The sequence below is a fragment of the Ambystoma mexicanum genome, chromosome 10 (assembly GCF_040938575.1).
Source record: "Ambystoma mexicanum isolate Mex_15411 chromosome 10, UKY_AmexF1_1, whole genome shotgun sequence".
Lineage (NCBI taxonomy): Eukaryota > Metazoa > Chordata > Amphibia > Caudata > Ambystomatidae > Ambystoma > Ambystoma mexicanum.
This window is the reverse complement of record NC_090932.1, coordinates 1,441,738,737-1,441,764,364: the sequence shown is the minus strand read 5'-3', so window position 1 is coordinate 1,441,764,364 and position 25,628 is coordinate 1,441,738,737. Positions and strand designations below refer to the sequence as shown.

Below are 25,628 nucleotides of genomic sequence, written 5' to 3'. Positions count from 1 at the left end.
GGGTTGAACCAACAATAAGAGTGTCCAGTATGAAGGCTGAGAAAAGAATGCCGGACCCACTCTGAGCCGAGGAAAACAAAAGAGAAGCACCCAAGTAACGAGCAGCCAGTTTCTCAGCAGTCCAGTCAAGCTTTCGGAGGATCAGCAGGAGTAGAACTGTCCCCCACCAACGCGGTGCACCTGCAATTCCTAGATCTGGCCACTTTAGACCAGGTCGCTGTTCTCATTGGGCACGCCAAGTTCCACTGATCATCCCCATGCTGGTCGGGAGAAGGCAATCGGGGTGCAGGATTCATGATGGACATCATCTCTGAGTCGCGGAGATCGTGCGCTGCACCCCCTCCCAATTGAAGGTCACTCGCGTCTCTTAGCCAGGGTAGAGGGAGACAGGTCTTGCAAAAATGTGATTGTGGAGCCCCTAAATGTGAAGTCTGGGCAGGCCCGAACCGCTGGCAGGATTTATTCCTTGTGCTTCTAGAAATTGACCCTGGTCTATACATCTGGCCCAGTTTTTCCAAATCTGTACAGAGGACAAATCCCTACGAGTCTGATCCAGTTTGAGCTCCTTATCTGCCGGCCATTGGAGAAGTTCTCACCTCTGTTCCGCACTTTCCACATCTTCCCCCTTCCATGCACTTTCCTCCTTTCCTATGCACTTGCACGCTCTTAATGTCACTGGGCCTAGTAAGATTGTTGTTTTTGTTCTCCCCTGTTCCTCTCCCTTTGCCTGGTCACACTCTGAAACACTTGTGTATGAGCGCGATATAAATAAAATATCAACAACAGTAACAGGGCTTTTACGTACGCTGCCAACTCAAGGTCAGGATTTTGTGACGGGATTTGATGAACCTTTTTCTAAAGGGTCTGCTAGCTTTGATTCGCAGAATCTGCATAGGGCTGGAAGGAGTGCCCAGTAGTCGGCAGGCCCAGCAAATACTTCACTACTGCCTCGTTAAGGACGAAGGAATCCATGCTGCACAAAGAAAGATGATTCAGCAGCAAAGTTCATGAACTCGCATCAAATATTTGCACCCTTGAGAAGTCCATAGTGCATAGAATGTGGGGTTCCAACACGCCTACCTCATGCTGGTATCTGTATCTAAGCCAGCAGTTCTCCCATCCTTAAAGTGTCAGCATTGCCTTTGCTGCCCCTGCAACAAGACACAGCCAAGATTCACAAGTGAGGCAGTGGGGTGGCTCAGGGCATCTTCCCAATGCCACCTCATCTGCAACCCTTAAAGCAAGGCATGCTACTTTGATACAGGCACCATTTCCAAGGCTGTACACTCAATTTACTTAATCTCCAGCAGCGGTCCAAAAGAAGCAAATTCTGATACACTAATTCCTCTCATCTAATAACCATGGAGGAGTGGTTGGAAGGGCTCAGGTCAGAGAGGTTTGAAGGCACCTTGACGTTGGACAGATTCAGTTCTGCTCAGTTGCTGTTTAATCAATCAACTGTTTCCAATCTGTGTTCATAAGAGTGGAAGCATCACAAGAGAGTTTAGTCTGGCCATCACTATCTGTGATTTAGATGCGCATCTACTGAGGCTGACTTTTTGTTGTTCCTCTAAGGATTACATTTTCCTTCATAAGCCGCTCCGGGCGTGTACCGCTAGCGCCGAGTTCAGCAAGGTGAGTTCAGTCTGGCACAGAGTTCAGTCTGAAGGTGGGCCGTCTCCTTTTATAAGAAAATGTATTCCTATTCAGAAAAAAAATCATCTGGCTCCTGTGATACCAAGAATGGATCTGGGCGCACTGCTGCGCACTCAGCAGCAAGTCAGATTGCAGGATGGCTCTATACCCCGGGCTTTGAAGGAACCTGAGGTGAGCCCACTAATACTTATTGTTCGGCTTCCCTTATCTAACTGCGCCAACCACATTACAGGAAACGCTCCATTTCTGCTGCGGACCTAACGGATGCAGAATTGTTGGAGGTTCATACATTGGAGCTCGACATATTGGGCTCAGTGTTGTCGGGGTGGCACAACGGCTGGAAGTTGGTGAGACTTCGAGGATCTCTGAACTCTGAACTCGAGCAAGATAAGACAAATGTTTTTAGATCCTCCCAACTCGCTCATGGTTGAGTGGAAATTGCAAAGTGAGCCTGTGAGCGGGGGAGATGGGTGATTGTGGTGACTTTGCGGAGTGGGGTGGCAATTGAGTGGCCCTCGATTGAGGCTTGTCCGACCCCAGTCCCCTGGCCATAATCGACTAAACACTTCTGGTGCAGAGGGTGTGTCCTCAGTTTTGGCAGCCCGGTTGTCAAGAGACATTGCTGCAATAAAAACGAAAATGCATCAGCAGGGAAAAATTAACACTTCTCTTGAACAATTTAGTTCAACACCAGGGTATGATGGGAATGGTGGACAAGGCGACAAACAGTTAGCACTGCAAAAGGGTTAAGTGTCGACTCATCATATGGACCTGCTTTCTACAACTATGGATCAATCAATGCAGGCCAGACCAAAAGACGCAATACATCATCTGTGTCAGACTGCAGTGCCTCCCTCTCCTGTGAAACTTCAGAGAGGGGATTCTCCCTCTTCTTCTTTCGGCTTCATCAACGCTGAAAGATTCTGTTTTTACATCAAACACAGGAGCACAGGACCCCTTCTTTTTGTCAGGATCGACTTTTTAACTACTAAGTAATGTAATGTCAGCCCTCACGATTTCGCTGGCTCCCTTGTAGAAATGATATGAAGCTATGAATGATAGCTTCAAGGACCAGGTAACCCTCCCTGCTATGATCCACTCTAAACTGATCTTTCTTGAATCATTCACTTCATCTGTCGAAACTAGACTAGATCACGAGGCGGAGTTATCCTTGCAATGGCAAGGACGTCTATGTTATCTGGCTAGAGGTGAGGCAATGGCAAGATGGATGCCATAATGAAATCTCTGAAATGGCTGAGATCTAGCTATGAACCAGGGTTCTTGGGTATTAACCCAAAGGTCGGAGATGCAGGTGTAATTCATAGTGGCAGCGATGGGGGGGTGCCAGATGTGGTTCTCGATTTAGAAATTGTTAATTGTGAACAACAGTTGCCTAAGAAAGTGGGTAAACAAAGGGACACAGTCAAGAATGTATCAACTTAAAAAAGCGGTGGCTGTGGAAGGAGACGACTTGGGACGGATCCCTTTTGAAGAGCCAAAATAGTGACCTGAAGTATGCAGGAAGAAAATTTACTGACTGATGCAGGTTCCTTAGTTTGCACAATGGAAACTCGTCCTTCCATTAAGAACAATTTTTACTAAAAGGAACAAAAAGATTACACTAAATGAGGCAAAGTGAAAAACAAAATCTAAAAACTCTCAGGCTGATGATAATTTGCGAACACCCTTGCCATTTGAGCATAATTTTCTTGTTCAAACAAAGGGACAGCAGAATGAACAGACAATTGGGAAATTAGACCTATTGGAAAATCCGAATTTGCTTAACTATTACCATCAGAAGAAAGGTGCTGACCATCAAATTGTCGTCATATTAATGGATACAGGATACATTGCTGAATTATTCAACCTATTCAGATGACTAACAGATTTGCTGTAATTGGAGGACTTTTGTACTCCTCCAGTGGTTGATACTTGTGATCCAACTCCTACTACCCTGCCACAGGTGGAAAGGGGTGAGAAGAACATCTCGCTCCTGTATAACTCTCAAAGATGTGTAAGGGTAAAGGTTACCCCATTTCAAACCATGGCAGAGAAACGCAAGGCAGCAGATTTAAAATGTAGAAGTCCAGTATCTATTGCTACTCCCCCACCTGCTAACATAATATAAGCTGAAGACCAACAAGCAAAAAGGATTAACAAAAGGGGAAATTACATTATCATTGGAGAGCCTATTATTTTAGGATGATGGGCTAATCCAAAACAGAAGGAATGTTATGTGGTTACTACACCACATTCCAGAATTAAGTTGGATTGACTATGATGATATTCCAGGGGCAGAATTTGTGAGGGAATGAAGAATGGAATGGCTAAGATTACATTTAAAAAACAACCTCATAAAAAATACCTTGATAGAAGCCTCTGCATTATTCCTGCCACCGGGGTTCGAATTGAGAGATACCTTATTGGGAAATAATCCGATAGAAAAGACTGGAAAAGGAATTTCTAGTAAGGAGGGAAGATTGGTAATGAGCCAGATGTTGTTTAAGAAAGTGGTTGATGAACCTTCAAATATGAATCCTCTATTAGATCGGAATACCGATGAGGGAGACCGATAAAAAAAGTTGATTGAACAATTAACATTGACTTTTTCATGCTCAAAGACTCACGAGAGGTTGGTAGTTGGGAGAGTTCTGTCCCCCCAACGTAAGCAGCTAAGTCGCCGGATTGGTCATGGTACCAAAGGCAATGGTACTTTCAAGAAACAACTAGGGTGAGGTTTTGGATGCTGCTACAGATGGCACAGTTGGACGCTGCAACAATCGTGGGTTCTTTCATCTATTTAACAATGGAAACTTGGGCCTTGCCTGTTTTAATATATTGCGTCTGGAGGAAAGCTGGTTGTGGCCAACCCCCCTAAATCTGCCAAAAAAGGGAGGTATGGCAAGACCATATTCTAGTCTCCTTACATTGATTTAAAGAGGCACAGGGGATCAGAGTAATTAATGTGAAAAATCCCAATCTATTTATTCTCATTTTAGTAATATAAACTGTGTGGAAACTTTTGGCAAATAAACACATGGAGGTGATATTCAACATTTATTGGAACTCTGCAATGATATCCTGACCAACTTTTGTTGACTGTGCGGTGAATTTGATCGATGAATGTCGCATAGATTTTAATGATCTGAATATCATTCTTTGTGGAGATTTAAACATTAAATGTTTAGATGGAAAGGGTAACCCAGTGATGTTTCTGAAATTAGCTGTTGGGTGAATTAGAGGCCAGGAACTTCCATATGCTGAATGGTCAGACAGGGGGGGGGGAATATCACAGGAAGGTTTATCTTGCCTTGAGGTCACCATAATGACTATTTGCATCAGGAAACCTATTACCACTCGTAAATTTATAGTGATCCCGATGAAGCTGAGTGAACATAACATTCTGAAAATGACATAGAAGGGGTGCAATACAGAACAGAACTTGGTAGTGGTGAGAAATACAGAAATTTTGCAAGGGAGAAATAGACTGAAGATCAAATCATACGACGTGGTGGATATTATTTTAAGATTTAAGTCAGGTATAGCCGGTAATAAAACCACGGTAAATTACGCACTATTATTGTGCAATTTTGAAGAAACAATAGGAAATCTAATAAACCTGACTTTCAAGACAAACACAGGTATAACAGGGAGTTATTGGACGAAATGAAACTTTTTCATAGCAACCTTACAAATTAAAGAAATTGCCTGTGGCTTCTAATAAGGAACAGGTTATGAAGAGAAAGCAGTGCTATAAAAACTGGCTCATCTTGTTTAAAAGCCAAATATTACAGCATGAGGCAGAGGTGATGCTGAAAGCTGTTAGTATGAAAAATACTAGAAGCCTCTGGGATTAAACCACTTAAGTGCCAAGGATGAGGTATCTCATCCTTTTTGGCACTGCTGTTTTTTGCACAAAACCGAAATCCATCCCCTAGGCTATGTGAGGAGGAGGTTTCTCCTCACGGCCTGGGGGTTGGATTTCCTCCAGTGTTATGTCAGCCTGCGTAATGCGCGCTGACGTGACTCTGAATGTAAATTTCACTGCGGTAGCCATTTCTAGCTGTGACAGTGAAATGGAAGGTAAGTTCCTCCCTCGATCTCGGACATTTTCATGCCGTTGCTCAATCCGCGCCCAACAATGCCACTAGACCACCAGGGATCTGGGGGGCCCTCCCACCCCCCAGCTCTCAAAGCATGGGGCAGTACGTTTTGTCCACCCTGTGGGCAGATGGGCACACTAATGTGCCCATCTGCCCCTAAGGAAGGGGCAAAATAAAAAAAACAACCAAAAAAACATTTTTGGTGGGGTTGTTGTGGGGGGCGGGGAGCACACTAAACCACCATGGAAGATTGGAATGGAAAGCGGGGTGGCCCTCCACCCCAAATGGATGGGGGCATCTCATGTAGCCCTCCCTGGGGGCAGATTGCTAGTGCAATCTGCCCCTAGGAAGGGGTACATGAGATGCTCCCCCATCCATTTGGGGTGGGGGTGGAGGGCCACCAGGGATCTTTGCAATGGAAAGGGGATGCCCCCCCCACAGCAAATGGATGGGGAGCATCTCATGTAGCCCCCCCGGGGGCAGATTGCTAGTGCAATCTAGCAAAATGCCCCTAGGAAGGAGCAAATGTCTTTTTACTAGACCACCAGGGATGGCTTGAAAGGGGGGACAGTGATCGGAGCGTGTTAGTTATGATTTGTTTTTGCCAGGCTGATCATAGGTAATGAATGATTTTTGTTTCATTTACAGGTTTTTATCTAGGCGAGGAGCTGCAACGTTAAGCAAGTAGTTTTTTATTATTATTCTACGGTTAGGGCCCATTGTCAGTGATGTGGGCAGGAATGGGCAGTCTGGGGAGATATTTTGGTGGGCTGGAACAATTGCAGGGTCAGGCCACAAATTGCCCCCCATGCCAGAAGAACATTGCTGTTTCCCTGGGAGCGGCTGTCTCCCATGTGGGTTGACCGTCCGCAAGCATAGGCTGCACCTCTGGCTGTGTTGCGTTACAGATTTTCACTCCGGGGAGGAATGGGGACCCTGTCAGGGCTCCCTGGAACTGCCGCTGTACTTGGGGACGGTCAACCAACATGAGAGACAGGTGCCCAGGGACATCACCCCCCCACCATCCTGGAGCTGTGGCTGGCCTGCGTTACAGCTTCTCCCTTCGGGAAAGGACGGGGAATGTTCTGGGCCTCCCTGGTACCACCGCTGGGCATGGGGGAGTTCAACCCACATGGGAGTCAGCTGCCCAAAGCCAGGGACAGGACCCCCTACCACTCTGGCTGGGTTGCAGCTTCTCCCTCTGGGAATGGACAGGGACCCTGCCGAGGTTCAATGGAGCCACTGCTGGGCTTGTGGACGGTCAGCCCAGATAAGGGACAGCCGCCCAAAGCCGGAGACATCCCCCACCCAACCATTCTGGTGCTCTGACTGGGCTGCATTGCAGAATTTCCCCGCGGGAAGGGATAGGGACCCTACCGGTGCTCCCTGCGACTGCCGCTGCACTTGGGGATGGTCAACCCACATGGGAGGCAGCCGCCTAAGGCCGGGGGCATAACGCACGTCCGCAACTATCCTGGAGCTCTGGCTGGCCTGCGGTACAGCTTCTCCCTCCAGGAAAAGATGGGGACCCTGCCGGGGCTCCCTGGGACTACCGCTGTGCTTGGAGACGGTGGACCCACATGGGAGACGGAGGCCCAAGGCCGGGGACATCACCTCCAACCGTCCTGGTGTTCTGGCTAGTCAATGCGTGAGATTACATTCCGAAGGTATTTTTCTAAAAATATTCTGTACTTTCAGGGGGTTCAAACAGGGCTGCCCACTGGCACCTGCTTTATTTAATCTATCTGTCCGATCTGAGAAGTAGTCAGGAATTGGTTACTGCTTTTTCTCCGAAAATAAATGGGAGACCTGTACCGTTGATGCTGTACGCGGACAATTTGGTCCTATGGACCAAACCCCCATAGGCCTACAGCATAAACTGGATGCCCTTCAAAATTACATGGAGGAAAACGACTTGAGGGTAAATGTTAAGAAATCTAAGATACTGATTCTGACCTCACATAAAGGCGGAAAGAAATGCACGTTTAAGTGGCATGTAGGGCAGGAGAACTTGGAATGGGTCGACTCTATTGTTTATTTGGGGGTCCGTCTAAATTGTAGCATATATGATAGTGCTTGGGGGCCTCAGAACTCAGAGCAAGGGCAAAAGCCCTAGCCACCCAGGGGTTGGATTTACATCTTAGGTATGGAATGTTTACGGTATTACCGGTCTGGACTTTAAAGTCATACGGATATGGTCTTGTTATGTTATCAGAATTTGTTAAATCGCACGTACGCCAAAGGCATCTTGGCGCTAGTGGCAAAAAGGAGGTAATAATCTGAGTCACAGTTAGAATAATAAAGTTTTCAATTTTTGATGAAAAATGAAGTGATCAGAGATGCTCCGCAGAGCCAAGGGAAGGTTGTTCCAGGCTTTTGCGTTCACAACCGAGAAGGCGTGTCCCCCTGAACGGACGAGTCTAAACCGAGGGACGGCTATCATGAGGGCTGACAGAGCAGAGAGAACGGGCAGGGGAGTAGTGCACAAACGTGGCCTGCAGATATTCTGCTCCCGTACCATAAAAAGCCTGATGGACAATACACACAGACTTAAACATAATCTGCGCCTCAACAGGGAGCCAGTGTAGTTTCCTCAGCAGAGGGGACATGTATGTACCAAAAGGAGGGCGGAAGATGGATCTTGCTGCAGCGTTTTGAAGCAGTTGAAGCCGATTAAACAGGTAGAGGGGCTGCCCCAAGTAGGGTGAGTTACAGTAGTCCAATACATTCAATACTAGTGCGGCAACCACCAGGGTTTGGCAAACTGTCGAAATAAAAGGAAGGACCTTCCGAAGGACCCAGAGTTTAAAGTGGCCAGTCTTGCAGACTGCTGCCACCTGCTCCTCCATGGCCAGGGAGGCAGTGAGTTTAACCCCCAGGTTTCTGACTGACTGGCGTGGGGAGAGGGCCAAGAGAGGAGGGCCAAACGTCAGAGGTCCAGAACAGGTTTGGGGAGGAAGTACCAACAACTAGAACCTCTGTTTTGCTAGCATTTAGCTTTAACCAATTGTATGTCATCCATTCGCCTAGTTCCTCAAGACATTTCCTCAGTCGAGCAGCAGTCTCAGACTGAGTTCGGTCCAAACGGACTAGAATCTGGGTGTCGTCTGCATAGGAATAGAAGCGGAACCCATGTGATTGAAGAAGAAGCAGAAGGAGTCTAACATATACATTAAACAGGATTGGGGAGAGGGACGATCCTTGAGGGACCCCACAGACCAGTGAGACAGGGGCAGAGCGGAATGGAGGGAGGGAGACAGACTGCGAGCGGTCCGCAAGAAAGGGCGTGAACCAATCAAGAACCTGGCCAGAAAGACCGGCAGCAGACAGACGGGAGATCAGGGTGGAGTGATCAACCGTGTCGAAAGCCGCCGACAGATCTAAGAGCAGGACGGCTCCGACACCACCCTGATCAACCAGGCACAGCAGGTCATCAAGCACGGAATTTAAAACAGATTCAGTGCCTCTCCCAGGCCAAAAGCCAGACTGAAATATGTCAAAGTACCACGAGGACTCTAAAAAGTTAGACAACAGGGGAGAGACCAGAGCTTCGAGCACTTTAATCATAAATGGCAAAAGCGAAATGGGCCGGTAATTAGATAGTACTTCAGGATCTAAGGATGTTTTATTTAACAAAGGAATGACCAGGGCATGCTTAAGTGAAGACGGGATAACACCTGTAGCAAAAGAAAGGTTACAGCCGAGGTAATATGGGTAATCAGAGCACCTGAGGATTCCTTTAGAAAAGCCAGTGGTATGGCATCAGTTGGGGAGGCAGATTTTAGATACTGGATGGCTATCAGGATGTCAACGTCCAAGAAAAGAGGGAAAGTAGACCAAGACCCCAGGGCCGGGAGGGGCTCAACGTGTGCCTTATCAGTAGGTAACACCTCTGCCTCATCACTTATGTTATTTCTAATGGTAGTTATTTTTTCTACAAAGAAAGATGAAAGGGACTTGCATAGGTCCTGGGAAGGCGGCACCAGAGAGCGGCCTGTATCAGGAGTGGAAAGCGACTGAACCAGATCAAATAGGGCCTTGGGTTTATTCAGGGTGACCTCCACTGTGTGGATAAATTAAGCTTTCTTGGCGTTAATGATTTCTTTGTGATGAAAAGTGAGGATACCATGGAAGGTGGTTTTAGCTTTGGCCAAGTAAGTAGTACGCCGTTTTCTCTCTGCCTGCCTTCACTGAAGTTTATAGATCTGAGTTCCCTGGAAAACCAAGGTTCAGGACGACGGCTTCTTTGTTTGCATGTTTTCATGGGGACAATAAGTCGGTTGTAGCTATAAAAGCAGCTTCCAAGATGGCCAGGGAGCAATTCGCCCCCCAACCACAGTGTGTTTGCAAAGAAGAGACCAGCTGGGGTTGGCCACCCCAAGCCAACTGCGCATACAAATGGCAGGCTTAGGCAAGGGAGAGGGAGGAGCCTTCAAAGAGATCACGAAGGGGACAAGGAAATGGTCGGACCATGCCACGGAGGTAGAAGAGGCAGTATTTATGGCCGCCTCATGTGCAAAGAAAAAATCCAAGATATTGCCTCGATTTTGAGTAGTGAGTAGTCTTACGGGGCAGAGGCTGATCTGAGTCTTCCATGGCAGGCTTGGGAAGTCCTTGAGGGTATTTTCTGGAAGAGAGTACTCAGTCTACGCCTAGGGGGCTCCCATTGGCATTTAGTAGGTATGAGCTGGGCCGCCTATCCTTATATTTACTGGTTTTATGGAAATCGTGTTAGTTTCAGAAGTTCCTTTTGAGCAATCCATCGCCTCCTCTGGAAATTGTAAAACCTGCAAACAGCAGGGTTCGAAATTGCCAGGAGCTGGGAGCAATTTAGCTCCTGGTTATAGTCAAGGGGAGCCTAGTTAGCTTGAAACCAACAGCTACCACAAGCTACTTTTGACGCCTGGGGCAAATGATGCAATGCAAACCTAGCTATGTGATATTAACTATGTATGTTTGGGGACGTATATAAAGGATGATAAAGAACACACTTAAGGGACATTTATAGCATATTGGCTTACATGAAATGGACAAAAAGTTAAGAGTCTTAACCGATATTGACGTTTACGGTCCCTAAACATGCAAACAATTTCGAAGTGACCACCTCACATCTTTGCAATGAAACGCATGTCTTTATCCAACTCGCATTTAGCTCTGCAAACACTTGCATCAACAGTATGCCGATTGAGCCGAGCATGCAGCAGACCCAAAAAGGTACAAGAGTCTTTGACAACCTTTGATGCCACCTTCATGAACTTAAAAATGGTCTGCTGGGGAAGAGTGTAATTAGATTCCCCAGCAATGTCTACCAAGCTAGATACTGGATTTTACAGGGTGATTGATTTGCAGTCCTCACATTAACAGCATTCCAAATGACTCGACTGCCTGCTGAGTAAACCTGAATGCTGCAATCATGCTCCGCTAGTATCGCAGGTGTAATCGTATTCATCATTACGTACAGCAGAAAGTGATCACTCTCATCATGCTGTATAACACAGTCAGCCTCAGTGGTAAACCGAGTCGAAGAAAAAAATACATAAACAATAATACTAGATTAGGGATGTTTATCGTGCTTGCTAGTAAGGAAGCCTGATGACCATGTCCAATCTTCCACTTTAGCAGTCTGAGGTTGTTTTAGCTCACTCTGAAAACCTAACTCCCTTCTTCCATTCAGGTTAATTTTTACTTGAATCAAGTCAAGGCATTTATGCCTTGATTCAGGACCTCTTTCGCTGGGCCTCTATGAAGAACTGGGTGAAGCGATGAACCTTCCGTGCCATATGGTACTACAGGGATTTTCTGATGAATGGTATTATTATGCATGGGTACTACTGACATTTGCCTTCTTATTGTGGAACCCTCAACAGTTTCTTCTCTTAACGAAGCTTGGTATTGTCTGTCCCGCCCCTGCCTACAAAAGGCAGGACAGACAACAAGTATCACTGCCTATAAAAATCACACTTCCCGGCCTGAATAAAATCAAGCATTGATTCACAAAAAAATGTACGTAAATCGTTACCATCTCAGTGTCAGGAGTTTCTACCAATTTTATGTCACGGGCTGAAACTACTCGCAATTGTGGAACATAGCTACATAAGTACAAAAAAGTGTATCAATTAAAAGTTAAAGAATCCGTTTTATGAAATAAACTTTGAATCTTAATTGTCCTAGCACCAACTCTTCCGGAAATGTCATGGCTTTTAAACCCAAGAGATTTTTTTAGCTTAGGTGACTAAATCAATGACGTATTGGCAGGAGCGATGCCTGGTCTCACAATATTCACAGAAGTATTTGCAGTTTTAACTTCTGCATTAGATTTCATAACCGTAACCTCAGGGACAGAAGAATTACAAGCGTCGACCAGTGTAGTCAAATTATTGATGTTGTTGCAACAACATTTATGACAGTTCAAGGCAGAAGGTACATTCTTCCCAGACATAAGGAACAAGTTACTTACCTGCAACTCCTCTTCCCCAGCATGGATCTGGCAGAAATTCACATGCTCATGAATATTCCCCGTCAGGCTGGGAATCATCTGTAAAAAAAGAAAAGCAGTTTTGCTTTAACCTAAAAACTGCTTGTCTCCTCTATAACCAATCACTGTCCCTTTGGTCATACAGCCCACAGCCAATGACAATCTCCATAAGCTTCACCCTTGGTGGCCACCTTCAGATTTGGTAGAGCACGCAAAGCGGCAGTATGAACACAGAGGGGATGGCGGGAGGGTTTGCATGTAAATCAATGATAGACACATGCTGGAGAACAGCAGTTACAGGTAAGTAACTAGTTCCTTCTCCAGCATGAGGTCTGTCATGGATTCACACGCTCCTGAATATGATTGCACAGCAGTACATATACACAGCAACGGGTGGTGGCAAGGCTCAACAGAATCAATACACTTACCCCTGGAACAGACTCACCTCAAGTAAATAGGTTGCGTAGCACCTCTTGGCCGACATAGGAATCCTCAGAGGAATCCCAATCGACGCAGTAGAATCTTGTGATGGTGTGGGTGGACCTCTTTGTAGCAGCCCAGCAGATGTCAAGCAGGGGAACACCAGAGAAAAATGCTGTCAGTGCTGCGATGGCTCTGGTGGAATGGGCTGTCGACTGGCCTCGAAGAGGTTGGTTAGCCAGACGATGACAGGACATGAGACAGCCAGACAGACACCTGGAGATGGAAGCCTTAGACGAGGCCTTCCTGTGATTCACAAGTCCAAAATTCATGAACAATTGAGAAGTCATCCAAAAATCCTTTGTACGTGCCACATAAAACTTAAAGCACGAGCAACATCCAGCAACTGTAATGCCCTTTGAGCAGGCATAGAAGGGTTCGGAAAAAACACTGCTAGGACCAAAGGGTCATTGATATTGAACTCAGAGGGGACCTTTGACATAAAGGTCGGGGTGTTCGCAGCACCACCCTTGTAGCATGAAAGGACAAGTACCGCTGCTTGCAGGAGAGGGCCTGGATCTCCCCACCCGCCTGGATGAAGTGATGGCCACAAGGAAAGCAGTCTTCCACGAGAGAAACTTCAGAGGGGCCTGATGCATCAGTTCAAATTGAGGCCTCATGATCTTAGTCAAATCAACATTGAGCTCTGAAGCACGGAGCAGGAGCCTTCAATGGCGAAAAAGTTCTGTAGAGGACTTTAAATAACTCCTTGACAAACCTGTGTGACCACAGGGAGGGCTTACCAGGTGCCAGGGTGTTCTGTGATATGGCAGCTAGATGTACCTTGATATAAACATGAGCCAGGCCAATCTTGGACAGTGACAGCAGGTAGGGAGGTGCTGCAGAGATTCACAGAGGCGTAAACTTCTCAGTCCTGCACCACACTGTGAAGTGTTTCCATTTATGGCCCTAACAAGACAGTGCAGAGGAAGCTCTGGCTTTGGCCAGGATCTTCTTGCATTCCCTTGCCTAAGAAATGCTCCTCATCAAAGGGCATGTCCACCACCTTGGACTGTACGTCTGCCCTGAAGTTTGTGGCCATCAGCCAACCCTTGTGCCAGAGTGCCACCCCATTGCCCATCGGGCAGAATCCAAAGTCTGCAATGTCCAGTGCCACTGTGATGGCATGGCCAGAGGCCACCTCACCCTCCTTGAACAAAGCCTGAACCATCGGTCTTCTTGTCGTCTGGCAGGAAGTCCAAAATTGGTCCAAGCTTATACCGGAGTTCCCCATAGTAGCAAGACAAAAGGGCAAGGGCATTGGCGGTTTTGACGATGAAAGCCGTGGTGCAAATGATGTGTTTTCCCACTGCATCCACCTTCTTTCCCTCTTGATCCGGGGTAACCAAGGAAATGACAATGGGTTGGAGGAACACTTCCTGACAGCGGCAGACACAACCAAGTCCAGAGGAGGCTGGGACCTCAAGCACCTGGGGGCTGAGTCCAGGACCCTATACTTCTTCTCCAGCCTGTCTCTCTTGAAGGGTGTGGTTCTTGGCGTCTTCATCAGGGGCAGACATCGTCCAACAATAGAACAGACATGATGGTCTTCCTAAATCTAACCAGCTGTTAAGTGTTACAGTACGGGCCTTAGACATATTGTGTAACATACAATTATTGAGAATGCTTTCCAGCTGACTTTCAAAACCCAATAGTTGATCACATCTAGCAAGTACAGCTGTCAACAAACTTTCCAATACCAAAAATTCTGTGCAATATACATTAGAGTCCAAGCAGTTGTCCATCCCCACTACAACAGGGGATGAAGTAATTTGCTGTTTGTGCCTGCTTATTGGCTTCGCCACAGGAAAATCGAACTTGTAAGGACTAACAGTAGGGTCTGGCACCACTCCCCCTCGAAGCGAGGTCAAAAGCAATTAATGAGAAGGGGACGTGTCCTGCCTCCGAATCTCAAGCAGATCTAAGGTTGCTGTCCCCCATGAGTGCATAACTGCTTCAATCACTAGTGCAGCTGGAATTGTAACTCAATGAGACAAGACTGAAGATTCAACAGTGGCTGAAGCTTGCACAGCGCTTGATGTAAAGTCTTGGGACAAGCTAACTTGTGAGCATGCAATCAAGGTGCCATCAGAACAGCCAATGCTGTTGGTCTCCGGCAGAGCCACCGCCATGAACCCACTAGGTAGACTCAAGCGCGCCAGAGTCTATAAGCTTATTCAAGTATCTAGTATGTTCGATGGTTCGAACTTACTCATAATGTGTTTTGGAAAGTAATTTGCTATTTTAGCGGCATCAGAGGGTTTATAATACAATGCCTTAATTATCCTTTGAAAACAACACTTGCGTTGCTGCAAAGCGTAAGGGCACAATGGAATCGACTCATGCACACCACAGTCAGTCAGAGGGTTGTTCACTTACTGTAGTCAGCCCGATAGAGATCTGATCCAACCATGCGTAATAGACGTCCGTGGAGCCGGTTGCTACCTTCAAGGAATTAACAAGGGGCTCTGCCATCCCATCCATCAGTCTGCCAACTGATTGCGAGACGTGCTTCGCGTATCCATGGTGCGGAGCTTCAGCATCGGCCTCCAGTTTTATGGTACCAAGGCAGCTCAAAGGGCAAACCCCCTCTGGCACTGCCTCACTGCAGCTGGGCTTTCTGGACCTTTGTAGTCCACAGGTAAAAAATCCAGCATCTCCTCAGAGTAAGTGGGGAATAGGATAAAGGCCTTTAGAGCCAAGTGGTTGCTCTAAGAAATAAAAAGGCTGATGTTCTCGCCAAACAACGTAAGAAAAAGTAGTAGAGAAAGACAAAACTATGGTGTTACGTCATTTCCTTATCTAGTAACAATCCTCTGGTTTTTAGTTCTGTTAGTATCAGGCATATAGCACTAAGCAAGCTTCCGGTCTCGCAAGCATGGTCTCTGGGAGGTATATCGCCCAACATCCATCTGGTCTCTCTAGGGGCTACAGTGCCCAACTCACATCCAGGCATATAGTGTCCAGCTAACTTTCAGGGACATAGTGCTCAACTGGATCCATGACATTTCACTACATTTTTTGTGGCATTTTATGGGGGCCCAATCCCCATATTCCCCACTCAACCCCTCCATATTCCCAATTTCACTAACCCTTAAACCGCTATCAGCTATACAAATACTACCAAATAAATAAAGAAATGCAGCTGTCCTCCAGGCAAAGGGCTACAGGGGCTTGGGGGATACCACTAAGCTCATCTACCAGGGATATAGTGCCCAGGTTACTATGCACCTTGGAATATAGTGCCATACTAGCTCCAGCAGCCAGCCACAGAATGTCATCTATAGACTGGTTGCCCAGTTAGCTCAGTTAGCTTTGGACTGCTTCATCTTCTTTGTCAACTCTCTCAGGCCTTGCTAGCCTTTCCAGGTGCACAGCTCTCTCAGGCTCGTCAGGGTTTTAAGTTCTCTTAGCTTCTTATTATTACTATTATTATTAATATTACTATGGTATTTATTGAGCACAGACCTAGCTTCGAGTAGCAACATAGCACGTTCTTGACACCCCCCAACGTAAATGTAGTTCAACAATAGGCTACAATGATCGGTCTTTTCAAAACCCAACTGTTGTATAATAATTCTACGAGGGTTAAATCAAATAATCACTTCGGCCAATGAAAAGGAAACCAAGCTAATGCAAAGAACAACTCAAAACAAAAATGTTGCTCACAGTCCCCTTTTTCATTCTTTGTAGCCTCACTCCAGCACTCGAATAGGATGCGAATAGATGCACTTGAGGGGTTCCCCAAACGGCGAAGGTCTCTAGAAGGACTTCCTGAGCCAACTCTCACTTGTGGGAGATGGTGCTCTGCCTGCTCAGAGCGTCTGCTGTTGCATTCTCGTCTTCGGCTAGGTGAACAGCCGGCAGAGATAACCTGCGTTGTAGCGCCCAAATCTAGAGCTGCATTGCCTCCCTGCACAGTGGAAGTGACCCTACACCTCATTTGTTGAGGTAGTGCATGGCCACTGTGTTGGCCATCATTATCAGGAAGTTCTTCCCCTTTATGAATGGCAAAAAGGCCATGTGCGCCAGTCTGATTGCCCTCAGTGCTAAAAGGTTTATGTGCAGTTTGGATTCTGATGGGGACCGTTGATTGTATGATTGCTCATATGAGGGAAGAATCTGTGACTATGTTCAGGGTTGCCAAAAAGGTTGCCCCATCATCACACTCTCCTCCAGGCCCAACCCAAGAGATCCTGAGAGACCTTGCGCGGGACTGAAGAAGGTCCATCCTCCTGCCTGAGAATTGTGACCATTGGGATCTGAGGGCACACTGGAGGGACCTCATCTTTAGACGGGCCTGCAGCACCTGAAAAATGCAGGGTGCCATGAGGCCCAGCAACCTCATAAAATGGAATGCCTGTAAATGATGGGCATTTGGAAATCTCGTAAAACAATCTGCAAGATATTCTGAGCCCTCAACTCTTCCCTGAGTAAGAGTCCAGGACTGCTTCAATTAATTGCAGCTTTTGAGGTGGTTTCACCTGGGACTTCTTGAAGCTGAGGGAGAAGCCCAGCTTGTGGAGAGTGGCAGGTGCTGTTGAGATGTTCCAGTGCCTGTTCAGGAGAACTCGAAACCGATAGTGAGAACTGCCAACAGCAAACCCCAGGTATGTTCTGTGCTTGGGATGTATAGGCACATGAAAGTAAACACCCTGAAGATTGAGTACCACTTTCCAATCCTGGAGCTGAAGGGCCTGGAGAATCTGCAAAAGAGTGACAATCTTGAATTTGTCCTTCCCGAGGAACTTGTTCAAGTGTCTCAGTCCAAGCTGGGTCGCAGTCATCAGTCTTCCTTGGGACCAAGAAAATAGGCAGAGTATTGTTGTTGGTATTATTCAGCTAAAGTACTCTTTCCACAGCACCTTTCTCCAATAGTGAAAGAATCTCCCCTAGAAGGAGCGGATCTGGTTCCTGAAGAGATTGTTTGCTCAGAGGAGAATCTGGGTGTCTTTTCAGAAATGGGAGACAGTACCCTTGAGCCACTGTCTGAAGGGCCCAAGCATCTGAAGTAATGTAATGCCATTCTTGCAGATGCTGGGTTCATCTGTCTCCTACCGGAATCTTGTGGACAAAGTGCTCAGAGAGGTTTTGGGGCTGTGGCAGAAGGCAGTGAAGAGGTGGCTGCTTGCACAGTCTTTCTTCCATGGCCCCAAGGGGCACATGTGAATCTCCTTTGTCCTCTCTATGTATAATGGCTTCTCCTCCTCTTTGGCCAAAAGAGTAGTACTGAAAGGAACGCCCTCTCCAAGCCTGTGAAGGCGTGTGCTGCTGTTGTGGCTGAAGGATGGCTGTCCCCAAAGGTTTTGCAGCAGCTTTAGAAGCTGCTGCTATCATCTGCCTTTGGGACAAAGATGTTGGACCAAACAAAGGGCATGTCCTGTCCAGTAGCCTTGATTGGATGTCTGGGGCAAATCGTTAAACCTCATTATTGCCACGCGCTAGAGCCCATACACTGGCTGACGCTGTCTGATCCATCCTGGGGAATTATCTCATCTTCAGGGATGCTGTCTGCGGTCTGTGCAATATTATTCCATTTCGTATAAGAATATTTTGCTAAAGCACAAGAAGCATTAATGGCTTTTAAAGCCATGCTTCCAGCAGAAAATACTATTTTTGTTAAGGAGTACTACTTCTTGTCATCCCTATATGGGGGGGGGGTGGTCGGATAATGCACTGCCTGGGAAGGGAAGTAGCTGCATGCACTACCAAACTCTCTGGAGTAGAGTGCCTTGAACGCAAATCGGGATCGATGGAATGCTGCCTGTATGCCAGATATCTAAAATGGGGTTCTTTAAGGATGCAACACAGACTCTGTAGGGGGCTTTTATCCAGGATATCTGTCAGGTCAGACTGAGTTATATCCTCTGCAGGACATCCCTAGCCCATATATTCAATTACCCTGTTCAATGACTGTTCTATAGGTAGCATTAGGGTGTGCATTTACATTTGGAGTGTTGCATTCGTAATCAGGCGAGGTATTGAGAACACTGGCTTGCTTAAGACAAGTAGCCTGGGTCCTCCAAACAAGACTGATCGGAGATCAATTCTTCAGGAACATTGGGCGTTCTAAAACATTCAGACAAAAAGTGTATAACGTCTTCTTCCTCCTCATCTTCCTCAAAGATGGAACCAAAAGAATTGAAAGAATTTTTTTTCGACTGAGGTTTAAAAGTCAAAGATGGATCCAAGATCGTCGTCGAAGGGCCCTTTGACTTAGATTCCTTCAAAAAGGAGGAAATAGTAGCCTTTGGCTTCAATGTTTTTTCTGTTGTCGACACAATCGATGCTACTTGAGGTAAGATCCCCGAGGCATTCTGAACAGGGCATTTGGTTGCACGAGTCAAAGCCTTATTTTGATTCCCTAACAGTCTTGGAAGATTCTTGCCTTTTTGGGCTCTTTCGAGGGACCAGGAGGGGCCGCCTTCGAAAACACATCCATAATTTTCTGACAAAACATTCCCCAATCGGCCACCAGGGCGGTCTTATTGGGAAAATGTACCAGATGGTTGTCTAGTGAGGAGATGGGCGATGAGGAACAATGGCGTTGTTTCTTTGATTTCTTTTGTTAAGATGAAGAATGGCGAGAGTGGCTCCGATATCTCAACCGCTTGAAATGTTTTGAGTGTTTCTTGGGCCTTTCTGGATATTTGTCCCCGGTAGAGCTCCTGCCTTCGGAAGATTTCCTCTTTGAAGGAGGGGCAGATGGAGACTAACAAACCGACCGACCGATCTCTCATTTAAGGCCTTGCTGGTCATCGACTGGCAGGAGCTGCACTTGAATGACTTAGTGCTCCTTGTTGAGGCACCAGAGACATATTCTGTGGGGATCTGTTATCGATGTCTTCGAGTGAAAGTGCGCACATCTCTTAAATCCAGTTTTCGGCATGGATATTATTGAAAGATTCAATAAGAGTTATGAAGTAGAATCGCTGAGGCGAGTTGAACCATTGCGAGAGCATACTGTCCATGCGGAAAAAAGGAACTGAGGCAAAGGGCGCAGTGTGAGCTATTTAGACGAACATTGATGTCACGTCAGGATGCAGAAATGGTAACCATTGAGGGACATCGACTTGATGCCGCACAGCGCCCTCTGCTGTTGTAAAAAAAATCAGAAACTGCAAAGCAGGATAGGGATATATCAAAGATGAGGAATCCATGGGAGGACGTAATCCATTAGAAGTATCTTTCTTGAAGTGCCTGCTTTTTTTTCACTGGGTCTTGTTTAGCTTGAATACAGTGGGAAGACCTTCTTCCTTGGTCTCAGGTCTGGAATGGTAGTCAGTGACGCTGATGGCAGATATTGGGTCCAATCCCCCCCTTTGCAACAAGGGTCCACAATTCATAGCCAAAAGGCAGTCACTGATTTCCAAAAAGGCCTTAGGGTCCCGGTACTACTTCCAACCAGCCCACTCTCCACTGTCGCTTCACACCTTGCCAAGCATGCCTGTCAGATCTCCTAATCGCCTTTTCCTCTTTTCTTCCTACATTTACTAGAACATAAATTGCAAGATGAAGTACAAGAAAGTTGCAAAGCAGTATGCTGAAAGTATGTCATCCCAGGAACTGTTGGTCTAGATTGTGTTTTACAGCACTTGCCGAGGGAGTCAAGAATGCATCCAAGCCTCTCCTAAAGCACCTTACAGAAATACAGCACCAGGAATTGATGACACTCATGGTAGATGTATCCTTAAGGGATGTAGAATGTATCAATAGGCTACTTTGTCTCCTTCAAAAAAGGAAGAAACGGCAGGTAGCCAAACTGGATATTGGTTCTACGTCCTTTCTTACCCAGGCTGACCAAAATACCTTAATCACTGCAGGTATTGTCCAGGTCCTCAGACAACCTACATCCTTGATTTGCTCTTGTAGCGGAAGCTTCTGGAAGACAGCTGAAATCTAGCGTCTAACATCTTCAATTTGGAGCGAGTGTCCTCTACATAGGATAGAAAACTGCTCAATCAGTTTTGCCCACTTTAATCATTTGTGTTATGTTATATGCAGGTTAACCTTCACAACATTTTGCCCTCTTGAAATGTTTTCTCCTGCATGGCTGATCAACTGATCTTCATTTAAATTTCCACCCCCCTTTATATGGAACACTGTTAAACATACAGAGGTAGAGTTTCCAAAACACACAAGACTGCTGATTCAGATTCTCCTAGTAGAAAATCTTCAAGAGGTTCCTCCCTTCAGGTAAGTGGCGGTCTTCAATGCAAGGCTTACCTTTTCTTGCTCTTTCCAGTTACACACAGAACAGGAACCGTGCTAAACCCAAATACACTGTTCTCTTACTTCAACTACACACTACTGTATTTGTGTAATCTTTTCATTGACAGAAAATCAAACTGATTGATAACTTTGCAAATTAGACAATTACTCTTACCGAGAAGTTCTATAATTATAAGAAGTACTGATGCAGGGATGGTATCAAGTTCATCTTCTGATTTTTCATCCCCTTCGGCTAACTTCCATGTTAATATCTGCTCTGTAAACGCAACAGCCAATGGAAATTCTTGTGGGAGAGAATGCATAACCAGCACAGCTCCAGGCGGTGGAGATACCCCTTAAACAGAAACAACTACAGTTAGCATTGCAATACATACAAAATTGCCATGAATGCTAAAGAATGTAAAAACCATACAATGTAGTGACAGTCATGCTATCTGAAAATAAACTGCTTAGGTTGTAATGGCTATTTAAAGGCAAACCTAAAGGCAGATTTACACTAAATTGCATAATCTTATAAATTGATGTTTTAAGTACTTATTGGTTTAACTGGTATTCACCCTGAAATGTTGTGCATACATTCCAGATTTGACACATGGGCTATTTCCTTGAACTAGTCTACGGAAAGGTGATTTTACTGATATCTATGCTCTGTACTAGCTGACTGAGGACATCAACTCCACTTTACACTGAGCTGTCACATTTCCCAGTGGATCAAGAATGACTGTTTCAAATATCATTTTCCAAACTAGTTATCTAGCAATACGGTAGCACAAAGCACATTTTAAGAGGCAAGAATCTGTGTAGTTACAGGTTTCCATGTTCCCAAAATAAAAAAGAATTGATAAACATGAAAGTCACGAATCAGAGTGCTTTAATATTTGCGTGATGTAAAAAGGTGGGATGGGGAGGTTTCCAAATGTAAAAGATGGGCTAACCGATCCAAAGTAGAGAAGATCAAGGTACACTGATAACACTAGCTATTTGTGACCATATGAAACGCCACTCAGAATGTAGCTAGGCTCCCTCAATGTCCAGCAACAATGGATTGCACACGCTCCAGGATTCTAACTTAACAAACGATCCACATAGCGGCTCCCAAAAGCCCACCCTTGACGTGCTTTTGAGTTTTATCTGGCCGCTCATAACACACTGTCACGGGGGATGGAATATGCTGAGTCAGTCTGTTCCAGTAAGGCCAGGGTGAGTGGAATCTGATGCATATGGGCGTGACTGGAATTCTCAGTTGCATAGTGTGTTTTTGAGATGTACTGGAGGTCTCCTCCTTCGTGCACAGTCTCATGTTGCTGGGTCATTTGTGTGTATGTTTACTAGTGTATGGTGGTTGCCTTTTTGTGTTGCAGGTAGGCACAGCAGTTTGCGGAAACTCCAAGGGCGTATCCTCTGTATTGGCAAACATGCATGTAGTTTGCGCAGGCGCTTGCTTCTTTGCTTATCTGCGGGCACCAACCCGCTCTGCTGCTACCTTCTTTATATGGCTACATGGCTTTATGGCCTGCCCACCACGTATCATGAGCCTTACTTTTCTCAAGGATGTTCCAAGTAGACATTTGGTCCATTGGTTTTGTGGATAAATAATGGTGGTGGTTTCAGCATGCCCACAGGTGGTTATTGGCATGATCCCCCACTGTGTTGCTGCGTACAAAGGGCTGGGCTGGAGTGCTGTGACCCCGGTGTGAGTTGAAGATAGGGCATGCATTGCAGAGGCAAGTTCCTGAATGGGACCATTTGAGTGGGTGTGCCGCTGTATCTTCGAGTGCATGCTTCCTTCATGGTTTTGGCTTCTCTTTCTTTCTTTGCTTGAGGTCATAATGTTGGTCTCTGAGCGAATGACGGCTCAGGGAATGATGGATGAGTGATGATGCACGGATGTTCTTAATGTCTGTTGAGCTGGAGATGTGTATGGCACGGAAAACAATGCAGATGCCCTCTCTACAATGCAAATTAACTGGAACTTATTACAATGTGTACAAAAAACATAAGTCTTTCCTACATGCTTGTACCTGCATCATCTTTGTCTGGAGTGTTCCGTATGTACCTTTTAACACAGAGCTATAAAATCCTTTCAACTGGTTGGAGCCTCACTCTGATTAGTAGAATATCATGTTTAAGAAACCTTTAGATATTTTGTGTTCATAAAACTGGGTGTGAACTTCCTTCCGAGTCTCAGAAAGTTGGGCAAAAGCTCAAGTCAAATGTTGGCTAAGACTACTAACTCCAGATAACCCAAATGAAAATGGATAATCTCAAAACACATGTCAGAAAAAGTACATTTTAGTTGCAAAGAAAAGGAAGCGTAAAGGAAGTGATGCCCAAACTGCAGCTCCTAAAGCTGAAGAGGTTAAAGCCGGTCACACAAGGTATTCTATATTAAGCGCTCTGCTGCTTTTAAAGCCAGGTCTGTGCTATATAAAATACCCTTAATCAAAAGGGGTAATAGTATGTTGTATTGTGAGGATCAAAAAGGCCCAAGCGACCTGTACCGCAGATGTCCTCACTGCGGCAACACCCAGGGCCCAGGTGGATTGCACCACAACATCCTTGAGACCCACAAAGCAGCCACTCATACCAGGACCCCAGTAAGCAGCATGCCAAAACCGGGAGGTTAGTAACGCGGCCCAAAAGGACTGCACTGTGGCAACCCGCACTAGCACCCCTCACACACCATGCACATAGCTGGCGAGGTGGACGCCGCCAGCGGTCAAACTGCAGGAGGGTAAAAGCAGTGCTGCAGTGCAACCCCAACATAGCGGAGATCCAGCAAGATGGGGAAGTGAGGGGGATCGAGTGGAGAGGAATGGCAGAGCCGCAGGCATGGAAAGAAGGAGGGATAATCAGGGAACGTAGGAAGGGGAGAAAGTAACCAACCAATGGGCAGGAGAAGGGGTGATGTAAAAGAGGAGCTCTGTCTCAAACAGGTTGTTCGCTCTCTTCTTTTTGCTTATTGTACAGGAGACCTGGCAAGAGGAGGAGTGCACAGAAGAAAAATACGTGTGGGTTTACTAAAGGAAAGAATCCCTAAAAGAAGAGAAAGGGAAGCCTTGGGGTCTGAAGGAATCCCCTGTGAAGGACTAGAAGCCCTAAAAGAAGCCTACAGAGATGTACAAGAGGACTAAAAGAAATACCATACAGATTTCAGGGCGCTGCTGGCTGATATTGCACCGGCTGTGATGGTTAAGAATTTGTGGTAAGGCTGGTAGCATTATACAAACATTGAACTTCAGCAGATGTGCAAGATGAATGGGAAGTTCTCAGACCCGCACAGGAAACAAAGATATGACGGCTGTAATCGAGGAGAGACCATGGAGAGACCCCTTGATAGATTGTGCAGGCATGGCAGAAGTGCTCTGATAAAAAGCATACAGAAGAAAATACTTAGTCCTGTTAGATACTATGTCATTTCACTGAACTTAAAGGTCTACTTTATGCTTCCCTCCTCTACCTCCTCTCTACCTCCTCTCCTCCTTCTCTCATTCCAGACTGTATGACTGCTATTCAGGCATGGTTTGCTGCTAACAATCTCTGCCTTAATGCCAGTTAGCCCCAGATCCTTCTCATTGGGACTCCTGCCCCATCCTTCCCTCCTACTCTCTGGCCGCCCTCCTTGCCACGCCCCTTCACCCTTGTGTGAAGTAAAACATGTTGGTGTCCTCTTCGAATCCTCTCGTTATTTCTCTCCTCATATTGCGGACCTCGCCAAAAAGGACTACTTTCCGCTTCACCTCCTGAGAGGCATTTTCCCTTTCCTCACCTTCCCCAGAAACTCAATGTTTTCAGAGCTCTAGTTCTCTCCAGGCTGGATTACAGCCTCTTCCTTAATCTGCCATCCTCCTCCCTATGCCCTCTTCAACTAATCCAGAATAGGACTGCAAGATTTATCTTTGGCCTCAAGCACAGGGACCGCATCTCCCCAGCCCTAAAAGCTCTACTGGCTCCCACTGGCTGCAAGGATTAAATTCAAGACCCTCTGCATCATCCACAAGGGTTTCTGGGGCCTGGGACCTTGCTACATCCAACGTTCTCTGCCTACATACCTCCCTGCTAGAGTCATTCGGTCCTCTAGCTCAAACTCTCTAGAGATCAGCCGTTTCTCTAAGCAGGGAGTCAGGGTAGTTCTCTTTCATCAGCAGGAGCCTCCCTCTGGAACGTTCTCCACCGCCCCTCTGCAACTTGAGCCGGTTCTCCTTAGGTTCTGGAAGCTTCTCGAGACCTTCCTTTTATCCTCCTCCTTCCATGTCCCTTACTAATTCTCCATCTGCTGTTTGCGACTGGTTGCCTGTGTCCCATATGGGTCTTACTGCGGCCTGGCCCTCCTCCTACCAGCCTGCCCCTGCCCCCTTTCTACTGTATAGGGGGCACACACACATGTTCAATAAAAAAATAAAATAAACAAAGTCCATAGGTTATTGCTTCAAGAGAACCTCACAAGAGAATCTACTGTACTCATATTACTGACAATCATGTCTGATGTACAACTTGAATAGGTCAATGTAGTGCATTGGGATTGATTAGCCAATTAATAATTAAATAACATTAAAACCTGAAAAATTGTGCTGCACAACTAGAAGGACTTCAGTGCAATGCAGAATCATAGTTAAGCACACTCGTATTCCACACAAAATTGTAAACGACAAAAGCAATACTGACGCTCATTAGGTTCACTA

At 46.1% G+C, this 25,628-nt stretch overlaps 1 protein-coding gene across 8 annotated transcripts in view; it reads right to left on the bottom strand.

The window, feature by feature from the left end:
• Positions 1 to 25,628, bottom strand: part of HECTD4 (HECT domain E3 ubiquitin protein ligase 4) — a 4,298,785-nt gene that overhangs the window by 921,652 nt on the left and 3,351,505 nt on the right. For all 8 annotated transcript variants that reach the window (XM_069619495.1, XM_069619492.1, XM_069619493.1 and 5 more), the window contains exon 60: positions 21,101 to 21,280. In XM_069619495.1, coding sequence (XP_069475596.1) covers positions 21,101 to 21,280 — 180 coding nt within the window. The remainder of the gene's footprint in view (positions 1 to 21,100; positions 21,281 to 25,628) is intronic.